The 11,127-nt window shown below is 42.2% G+C and overlaps 1 protein-coding gene across 1 annotated transcript; it reads right to left on the bottom strand.

The window, feature by feature from the left end:
* Positions 1-8,811: 8,811 nt before the first annotated feature.
* LOC113289639 (V-type proton ATPase 16 kDa proteolipid subunit) lies at positions 8,812-11,098 on the bottom strand. The gene is made up of 3 exons (XM_026538962.1): positions 10,920-11,098; positions 10,537-10,822; positions 8,812-9,314 (listed from the first exon to the last, which is right to left on the bottom strand). The coding sequence occupies exons 1-3, from the start codon at positions 10,996-10,998 to the stop codon at positions 9,182-9,184; spliced, it is 498 nt and encodes a 165-aa protein (XP_026394747.1). The 5' UTR covers positions 10,999-11,098; the 3' UTR covers positions 8,812-9,181.
* Positions 11,099-11,127: the final 29 nt, after the last annotated feature.

Raw genomic sequence — 11,127 nt, forward strand, 5'->3', positions numbered from 1 at the left:
AAGTATTGTGAGGCGTTAAATTAGAAATAACTTGCTTTGTAAAAAGGTTCGAGTGTTTGGGTGCGACACCGAAGGTAGGTACCTTCGCGGTCGTCTTGAGACCTGTCACCCCGCTGGCGAATCCTGGGCCAGAGGATTCCCAAACGGTGAGGGCCGAGGAAGCGTTCTAGGATATGGGATGCTTATTTGAAATATTTACATGCACCCATTCCGTCGACCCGCTGCCTTAAAATTGGTTGGGTATTTCTTTCTGCTTGGTGCCTTCCCCATGATCTTACACTCATAGACACTGATAGGGGAGCCCTGAGAGATTGTAGATTAACTACTTTCCCCAATATTGATAATTTATTGTGTAATGTACATGTGTTCACCCAGCGGGCCTTTTGACCATTTCGTTTGCTCGAAGATTTATCAAAAAGTTTGTTTGATTGATAGATTGAGGCCTGCTACTCCTCGCCCAGAGATAGAAACATGTAGAGCGGTTACGCTGCCTTCTTCTTATGGTATTCTTCACGCAGATGCAAAGTTGCACTGCTCCTATGGGTAGTATGGCTTGAGCCATTTAGCATTCCAAGGGTGTCGGAGGACCTCGCCTTTCAGATTGCGAAAATAGTAGGAACCGTTTCCCGCAATGTCATGTATTATAAAAGGTCCTCTCCATGTAGGTGCTAACTTGCCCCATTTTTTCTCTCGTTGATACTGCGGGATTGTTCTTAGAACATACTGCCCTTCTACAAAATTTCGAAGCTTAACCTTTTTGTTGTATTCTCTCGCTAATCTTCGTTGATAATTTTCCATCTTTTGCAATGCTGCTTCCCTCCTTTCTTCCAGGTCGTCCAGTCTCTCTAACATCATGTCTGTTGTGAGATTTTTCTCCCATGCTTCGGTATTTGTGGTTGGCATGAGGATCTCCGTTGGGATGACTGCTTCATCTCCATAAGTGAGGAGAAATGGGGATTCCCAGGTGGCAGATCTTCGTGTTGTCCTGTACGCCCATAATACATTGTGTAGCTGCTCACACCACCGCCCCTTATGTTCGTCTAATTGCTTTTTGAGGATAAGGGCGAGGGTCTAATTAGTAGCTTCCGCTTGTCCGTTGCTCTGAGGGTATATGGGTGTGGATTTGTTCTTCCTTATTTTGAAAGTGTCGAAGAGCATGTCTATATTTTTCCCTTGTAATTGCTTACCATTATCGGACACGATTTCTGCTGGTATGTCGAACCTGCAAATGATGTTTTGGAATATGAAAGTAAACACATCCACGTGTCTGATCCTGGATAAGGCTTTAGCTTCCACCCATTTAATGAAGTAGTCCGTGGATACTATCAAGAATTGTCTTTTCCCTGACCCTTCCATGAAAGGCCCAACGATATCTATGCCCCATTTTGCGAATGGCCACGGACTATCCACAGAATTTAGCATTGTTGCTGGCGCGTGTATCTTTTTGGCGAAACGCTGACATTCTTCACATCGTCGGGACATTCTTGCGGCATATTGTATCATTGTGGGCCAGTAATATCCTTGCATTTTCGCTTTGTCGGCTAGTGACCTCATGCCGCTATGATTCTGTGCGTCACCGTAATGTATTTCGTTCAGAATTCGATGCCCCTCTTTCCTGGATAAGCAACATAGTAACGGTCCGAGGAAAGATTTCTTGTACAGGACCCCATCCCGAAGATCATATCTTCCTACTTTGGAGAGTATTTTCCTGGCTTGTTTATGATCCGCGGGTAAGGTCATATCCTTGAGAAATGCATGAATCACCATTCTCCAATCATCTTCGTTGCTGAAATCTTCGTCTTGATTTTCTCTTGACAGGGTTTCTTCTTCGTCGAAATCGTTATGGATGTCTTCTCCCACCTGATCCTCGATATTTTCTTCCACTGTATCTTGATTGGTAGCAAAGGAAAATTGTGATGCAATTGAAGGCTCGTATAATCTTGTTATTTTGATAGCTTCGATATTCTTGTCCTTTAGCATGGATGATATATATGCTAGGGAATCCGCGTGCCTGAGATCTCTCCTGCATAAGTGCCTGAACTTGATGTTCGGTATTTGCGATGCCAATGTTTGGACCAAGGCCATGTAAGCTGAGAGGGTATCTTCGTATATATTGTATTCGAACCCTATCTACCGTATGACAAGCTGCGAGTCACTTGTCAGTCTTACATCAGTTACCCCCATCTCTATTATCAAGCGAAGGGCATGTACGACTGCCTCGTATTCGATGATGTTGTTAGTATGCTCTTTGAATTCCAATCTGAGTGCATGTACGATCCTTTCTACGGTCGGGGTGGTGATGACAATGCCTATTCCCGCACCTTCCTTATTTTTGGAACCATTGACGAAGACTTCCCATCGTCTTTGACTCGCGGGTTCGAGGACGTCAACCGAGTCCTTATTTTCCTCGTCAGCTTTTGGTATGCCCCTAATCTCTTCATCGTTGTCCAGGGGGAGGTCTGCTAAGAAATCCTCCAATACTTGGGATTTTTGGGAGTGTTGAATTTCATGGATGATGTTGAATTGGTCCAGGTGGGTGTTCCACTTGGCTATTCTTCCTACTTTCCCCGCGCTTTTGAGGACTGCTTCCAATGGTGCTTTGCATGGGATGCGGATGAAATGAGTTAGGAAATAGGTTCTCAGCTTTTGAGTAGCCCATACTAGTGTCAGGATGAGTTGTTCGATCTTCGTGTAATTCCTTTCCGCAGAATTGAGGGTCTTGCTGACATAATAGATAGGTTGTTCTATCTTCGTATTGGTTTTGACCAACACTGCGCTTACTGCGTCTTCTTTCGCTGCTATGTACAGCGCCAAAACCTCATCGGGATCAGGTTTTTGTAGGATAGGAATTGAAGCCAGGTATTCCTTGAGTTTTTGGAAGGCTTCTTCACACTTTGTGGTCCATTCAAACTTACTCCCTTTTTTGAGAATATTGAAAAAATGTTTGCATTTGTCCGAGGATCGGGCAATAAATCTTCCCAAGGCTGCTAAGGATCCATTGATCTTTTGCACTTCTTTCAAATTCTTCGGAGATGGAATTTCCACTATGGTCTGAATCTTTGCGGGGTCTACCTCAATGCCCCTTTTTGTTACCAGGTATCCGAGAAATTTCCCTGAGGTGACACCGAAGGTGCACTTTTCTGGATTTACTTTCATGTGATGTTTTCTCATTGCTTCAAAAATATCTCTCAGATCTTGGTGGTGATCTTTGCGCAGCCTGCTTTTGACGAGCATGTCGTCAACGTAGACTACCAGGGTACTACCAATCCATGGCTTGAAGATAGCATCGACCATTCTTTGGTAAGTTGCCCCTGCGTTTCGAAGTCCGAAAGGAATTCTTGTGTAGCAATAAAGGCCGTGGGGGGTGTAGGATGCTGTGTGTTGTTGATCTTCTTCTGCCAGGGCTACTTGGTTGTAACCAGAATATCCATCCATGAATGATAGCTCTTTGTACCCTTCCACTGCTTCAACCAGTTGACCTATGCTCGGTGGTGGATAGATATCTTTTGTACATGCTTTGTTGAGGTTAGTAAAGTCGATGCATATTCTAACCCCTCCGTTCTTTTTGGGAACGATGACCATGTTCGAGATCCATGTTGGGTACTTGACTTCCCTGATGAAGCCTGCTTCTAGCAATTTTCGGAGCTCTTTCTCTACTGCCTTATGATACTCCGGTGCAACTTTTTCTGCCTGAAAGGCGGCGTGCCTGGTTTGATGCGTAGCTCGTGTTGGATTATTTTTGGATCAATCCCCGGCATGTCTCCTAACTTCCATGCGAATACATCCGCGTATTCCTTAAGTAGTTTAGTTAAGTAAGCTTCTCTTTCTTCGTCCATTATGGTCCCTATTTTGATCATCTTCGGATTTTATTTTTTTCCTATGTTGATTACTTTTACGGGCTCCACTGGTGTGAACATCGGCTTTGGGTCCCCAAGGACAGGGACATTCTTTAATTTATATTTGGTAGGTTCCTGTTCTTCGCTGGCTGCTGAAGTACTTTCCTCTGTGTTAAGAACATTATCATTCTTTTTCAAGCTCTTCCCCTCAGTTTCCTTGAGGAACAGGTCTATGGCCTTTTCTTTCGCAGCTTCTTTGTTTTTGGCCCTTCGGGTTTTTCGGTGCTCTTCCTGTTCGTTGTTGATACGATCTTGAGTGTCCTGGCACTCCTTTGCAGAGACTCGATCTCCCTTGATTTCCATTACTCCATCGGGTGTAGGGAACCTGAGATATTGGTAGTAAGTTGTTGCCACTCCCTTGAGTTTGTCTACCCATTTTCGGCCAATAATGGCGTTATATGGGGATGGGGCGTCTACCACGTTGAAAAGTGTTTCTACCTTCATGGGACCAGCGTTCACCTGTAACACGATGTCTCCTAATGGCTTTGTGGGTGCTCCGTTGAACCCGTAGATGGTGTAATAAGAGGACATCAGCTGATCATCATTGAGCTTCATCCGTTTGAAGGTGTCGTAGAATAGAACGTTAACTGAGCTTCCCCCGTCGATGAGGATCTTTTTGAGGTCACATCCGTCCACCGGTAGTGTGAGGACCAAGGGGTCATTATGTTCTTCCATATCTTCTTCGATATCTTCAGTATCGAAGGTGATAGGTGCGTCCATCCACTCTTCGTGCTCGTCCACCTCTACGCCATTAATCTTATATAACTCGCAGTAATCTTCGAATTGCTTTCTTAGCCTCTTTCCTATCTGCGCTGTAAGTGAGGGTCCTACGGCTTCGGAACATGAAATGGTGTTGATTGTGCGGTTTTCCTCTGGTAGTTGGACTTGCTTGCTTCGTTTGGATCTATCCTTGATGACTTCTTTTTGTATGTATTGCTTGAGTTCACCAGCATCAATCAATTTTTGGATCATTATTTTGAGGTTTTTGCATTTCTCGGTCTGGTGACCATTGGAGCAATGATACTCGCAGTAATCTTTTGACTTCTCGGTCCTTGGGGGCTGTTTTCCCTTAGACCATGGCCACTCCAAATTTTCCCGTCCCTTGATCTTTCGCAAGATCCGAGCGTAGCTAGCATTGAGCTTCGTATAGACCTGATCTTCGAATTTTCGATCGTCTTTTTGTCGATCATCTCTTCGTCCCTTCCTATCTTCGTGCGGTCGTTCCACTGAACTATTCCTTTTGGCCCCGCTGGTTTGTTCTGCGGAATTGGTACGGTGAGAACTTTGCGTTTGTGCCCTCGGGTTATCACGCTGGATTTCTTCAAGACGAGCATGCTTCTCAATAATTATTCGAAGATCTCCTTCGGTCTTAGGTACGCTTCCGTAGATCTCAACAAAAAATGGACTTATTCGGTCTAATCCCCATTTGTAGCAGTTGATGCTCACTACGGGATCTACACTCCCTATAGCTTGGCAGATCTTATGCCATCTGTTGGTGCAGTCCCTTGTATTCTCCTTGTAACCGATTGCCAGCGAAAAGAGTTTATCCATTCCGGTGTTGACAGCTTTGTTGTACATGTAGGTTCTCAAGAATTTCTCTGCGATTTGATCGTAGGAATTGATGGATTCAGGCGGAAAGTTGTCAAACCAAGACAAAGCCAACCCCTTCAGACTTGATGGGAAATACCTACAGAGGACAGCGTCGTTTTGACTCCATCAGGCTAAGATACGGTTATAATACCGGATATGTGTCGCGGAATCACTGGACCCGTCATAGCATTCGAAAGTTGGGACAGGTCACTTCAGCGGAATGGGGGTCTTCGCCATGTGATGAGTTAGGGGCGTGGAGTTAGCCTCTCTCATCACCTCTTCTAGCCTTCCTCTGTCTTGTCTGGTTTTTAGCTGCCTGTTCTCGGCCATCATCTCATCACGCAGCTCTTCCATTGCGCGGTGATGTCCCACGTTCTCATACTCAGTTGAGCGTTTTCTTCTTCGATCCTCACTTTCGTAATAATCTGAGTCTTCGGCGGCATAATCCGGATCAGATGCACTGCTTACCCTAGCGGCGTTTGCTAGGATGATTCTTCGGTCTCGATTAGGTTCTAGTGCCTTAGAATTTGCTTCATCAAGTTGTTGGCTGGTCTTCGTGCTTTGGGCAATCCGGTCTTTTAAGTCTTGATTTTCTCTTGCCAGCAGAGCTACGGCATCTGCGTAGACCTGCTGGCTCTTCTTCAATTCTTCGAGCTCAGCCATCAGTCGATGGGACTGGTTAGATCCCTGATTGGGAGTTCCTGCTTGTACCCCTACGGCCATGGTGCCCCCTTCATCTACTATGTGTATTAAGCGTGGTAGAGGATCAGCTTCGATTGTTGGTATCTCCAAGTTTGGCCCCGTCGGTTGAGTATCCACCCGCGGTGCTAGAACCGCTGGTATAGTTTGATTCTGACCGTTCTTTGACGGCATTCCGAAGGCTGGCGGGTGTGCGGGCTGATGTGTCATAGATTCTGCCATCCCTTCTCTTTGTTGATGGACTTGGTTCGTAGCCAAAGTTTTGTTAGCTTCTGCAGCCTTGAGGGCCGCAGCAGCCGCACTACTCTTTGCTACTGCTGCTTTGAGAGCCGCGGCTGCAATGGAGTTAGTGTTCATAGGTGAGGTGATTTCCGCAGTATCCTGCCTCTGATTAGCTGTCTTAGCTTTGTCTCCTTTATGCTTACTTAGGGTCATGACCGGGGTAGTCCTCGGTGTTTCCTTTGATGAGGCTTTGGTTTTCCTGCCTCTTGTGTCTTTTCCATCTTGGGTCCTTCTGTATAGGGGAATTTCAAACAAAGAGAACCAGAGATATCTGCGTGGATCGGGTTAGTGTTATTCGTGTTCGTAAAATGTATGGAATAAAAAATGTTTACCTTAAGAAAGAAGAGAGTTGCCCGAGGGCCTTAATAAAAGAAAAAAATAAAAAATTCAACGGTCTTGTTTTCGAAGTACAGATCCTTTAATAAACGATCATGGATCTATATCCGTAGTGAAGATAAAAATAGGAAATCTATTGAAAATGCAGATCCGTAGCGAATACCCTTGAATCTGATTATTAAGTCTTTTAACCAGTTTAAAATACACCGAACGTGCAGATCTGTGATAGATAGCCGTGGATTTGTCTGTTTTGAAATGGTGTCCTTGAAGATAAAGACAGTAAATCCATAATAAAAAAAGGTTTTGAAAGCACGATGAAGCCTTAGTATTAATTGGCCAATAAACAGATGAGTGCTGCTAAAAATAATAGAGCAAAGTCATAGTGCGCGTTTAAGGTGAAATCACAAGATAAGATAAAGTCCCTGTTTCTAGCGCCAGATTGTGAACACATAAATCACGAGGAATCCACGTGTTCACAAACAATGTTCGCACATACAAAAAACTCTTGAATTAAATGACACATGCATAGAATGGATAATACTATCGATTCATCGACTCAAAGCCTTCGGGCTCATCACTGCCTAGTCGAGTAATATCAGGAATTGATCGTATAAGGAGTAAGAATACAAACACGAACATAAATACGAAACATAAGGGATATACGATGAATATAAAAGTGCTGAAATATAAATAAGATGGAGATTTACGTGGTTCGGCACTAAGGCCTACATCCACGGGGGTTGGTGTTTCACTATGTATTGAACGGTTACAAAGATAGTCGAATGACTTTAGAGTGTACATAGGTCTGCGGAGATAAAGGATATACTTACTCTTCCTATTTCTCTCTCTCTCCTATCTTCTCCTCTAATTGCTCTAACTTGGTCGACCTCCCTTTCTCTCTTGGTGGAGAGGGGTATTTATAGGGTTGGACCGTGGGGCCTACTTCTGAGAGTCGTTGCAACCTTATCTTCTTGTGCTTTGTGTCCATCACGCAGCGGTCTTCGTCCTTTACGATGCCCCCTGTGCTCCATGCTTGATCACGAAGGGTTGTCCTCGTTCGTTCCATGGGTTGATTGACACGTACACTTCTCAGAGTGTTTAATGCGGGTAGTTGAGACGTTTGCTCGTGTCAGACAAGTGTCTTTTACCCCTGTCACATCCGTGTCAGTCAGATTTCTCCTCGCCGTTGATCTTGGCTCTTTCTGGGATAAGATAAAGTAGATCTTTGGGAGCTATTTGGTGCTCCGTAGTAACATCATACTTCGGTACACCTTAATTTTCTGCCATCGGATTATCTGGACGAAGATCTGATGTTGGTGGGATATGCTTCTTGGTTGTAAGCGTGTCTCATCATATTTTGATGACTTGATTCGCATGCCTTCCACATGTTTCTTCATAAACATGTGGCTGATGGTGAAATATGTACACACAACTCCAACAATATTGATGGAAAAATCAGAGAATGGATCATATGGGAACTCAATATAACCAATGTGAAGGTGTCCTACTGTTACAGTTTCAGGATTGCAAATTTTATGGGGTTACTAAATCCATTTAAAACAAAATAATTACCACTGAACTGGTAACCCCCATGAAATGTTATAGCCCTCTATACCGATGAAACTCTGGCACTATACAGCTTATTCACCAGATTACTGCTAAACAGCTTATTCACCATATAATGTTTGGAAAGCTTACTGCTGAACAGCCTATTCACCAGACAACCGAAGATCATCTCAATTGCAGGATGAATTGGACCAGAAGTTTCACAGGGAAATTGCCAAAGCCAAATCAAGAATCTAAAAGAAACTAAGAAAAGCATGCTACTTTAGAAATGGGGTTATGAAACCAGGATAACAAAACATTTGTTTTATTTCCCTTTCTGGATAACCTTATAGTTTAAGATTATCTAGAATCTTATGCTGTGGTAATTTGCATTTGCAATTTAGATATATTGCCTTCAGACTTCTGCTCACATCATAGTAGAGTGAACAGAAAAAAATCAAAGTAAACAATTAAAGAAATGAGCAATAAATATAACACATACAAAATAATCAGGTTCTAGATCCAGACAACACCCAGTAACTAGACCAGACAGAGCTAATATCTGCAAACGTACATAAATTAATCCATGAACAGAGAAAAGAAAGAAAAGAGCTTAAGCTTTATTTTCCAATCAATTTGTTCCTAATTTAAGCCGCCGATAACTGACCAATCACCCCTGTGCAAGGGTGATGGTGTAATTGTGTTCAGAATGAAGAATTTTTCAGAGCACTGTGAGGATTGAACAACCATTACAAACCTGAAGATGAATAAAAACAGACAAAATAATACACTGATAACCACACAAGATAAGTGCCAGAATGGTCTCTCTCTTTCTAGTCTGCTCTAGATTGACCAGCTCTTGAAGACAAGATGATACCAACAATGAGTCCGTACAACGCAAGGGCTTCAGCGAAAATGAGGATAAGGATCATCCCAACGAAGAGCTTTGGCTGCTGAGCATTGGCTCTGCGAAAAAAAGGATACCACAATCAACTGTAAGATCTCCTGATAACTCCAAATTAAACAACAAGAAAACACAGAAATATTATGTGTGCAGACTACTCATACAATTACAGCTAGGTCAGACCAAAATGGAAGGAAAATGGACCAGGCTAGAAACTGAGTGTCTGTAGGTAAATGTAGGACAAGAGAAATAACAGCACAGCACACAACTAACACATCATTTATCTCCAAATGAGTTCTTCCAAGATTTGCTAGTTATGAATTTGGAAAATGCTTGTCCTAATTAGAGCAGAAGTTCATTAAACCAGCCACATAAATGTTCCGTTTAAAAGCCCTACATAACACTATTATAGAAGGTAGAAGTGCTAAACATTAGCATATATAAGCATCAACAAATTGGCTAGGATAATTCTCACACCTGAAACCTCATGTAATTCAGTTGGCATCTAACGTAAATTGGTTGCTCAGAAATTTAATATCTAAGCAGCATTACTCAGTAAAGAATCAATTCATCCTGTAGTAGTATCTCATATCAGGTTAACATACAAGTCTCAGCAACATGTTAGAAAATCGCAAGTGACCATACTGTTGACGGTACCTAATGAAACAAGAGCAGGGCAAGCAAATAGCACATGGAGTTGAATATACAAAAGGAGTTGATACATGGAAGCGGTTAAGTTGGTTTAATTAAATTGTGAATAGAAACAGCCAGGACATAGTATTGGAAGCTCAAAACATCAGTTATCAAGAAAAAACAAAGACAAGGTCAACGGAAGCTGACAGGGACAAGAATATTAGCAATTTGATGAGATAGTACAATACTTGTCTACAAGTACTTCAACAAAAGCGAGTTTTTAAACTGATATGAATTGAAAGGAGTATTAAACTACTTGACCATAAAAAGAACATAACAGAACATTTTGCTCACGATAACCTCATCTTTCACATTCACAAAACCACGATCAAATTTCACAAGATCCTTAAATGTGTTCAGAATAGCAATTACATTTATACAGTATTTATGGACCGAAATTTAGATTGACTAATTACACTCAAACTAAAACAATTTAAGATACAAGATCAAACTTATGAAACCCAACATAAACAATTGTAAGCTATTTCCATTTTCTCAACGTAATAAATCAAACAAACCAGATCCATCCAATATAAACAAATCAATTATGAAAAATAAATGCTAAATAGAGAGACAAAGAGAAAGTCATACCTAACACCAGCATCACCAACAATCCCGATGGCCATACCAGCAGAAAGACCAGCAAGACCACAAGCAAGACCAGATGAAAGATGTGCGTAACCATCAAATAGATAATAAGATTTAGCCTTAGGGTTAATTCCAGTACTGATAATAACCGCAATAATCAAACCATAAATACCCAATACTCCAGCCATAACAACTGGAACAATTGATTTCATAACTAATTCTGGTCTCATTACACCCATTGAAGCTACACCAACACCGCTCTTAGCCGTTCCATAAGCAGCTCCCATACCTTAATTCAAAACACAGATCCACATTAAACAAAATTAAAGTCAAAATCAACAAAAACAAAGAGAAATTCATGAAATCTAGAGTTAATTAGGGCTTACATGAGAAAACAAGGGCAGCTGCAGCCCCAAGGAATCCGAAGAATGGAGCAGTTTCATCACCGCTGAATGTTGAAGACATTTTGATTTACAGGAGATCGGATCTGAATTTTCTGCGTTTTTTGTTTTTTTCTTTGAGAGATTTGGGATTTCTCTCTCTCCGATTTTTTATGATCGAAAAAAATCAATCATCTACGTGAGTTTTATAATG

This window comes from Papaver somniferum, chromosome 1, assembly GCF_003573695.1.
Source record: "Papaver somniferum cultivar HN1 chromosome 1, ASM357369v1, whole genome shotgun sequence".
Lineage (NCBI taxonomy): Eukaryota > Viridiplantae > Streptophyta > Magnoliopsida > Ranunculales > Papaveraceae > Papaver > Papaver somniferum.

Coding starts and splice junctions, on each gene's coding strand:
- LOC113289639 (XM_026538962.1), bottom strand. CDS start 10,998: ATGTCTTCAACATTCAGCGGTGATGAAACTGCTCCATTCTTCGGATTC. Junction 10,823..10,919: donor AGCTGCCCTTGTTTTCTCAT/GTAAGCCCTAAT, acceptor TTTTGAATTAAG/GTATGGGAGCTGCTTATGGA. Junction 9,315..10,536: donor GTTGGTGATGCTGGTGTTAG/GTATGACTTTCT, acceptor TTTTTTTCGCAG/AGCCAATGCTCAGCAGCCAA.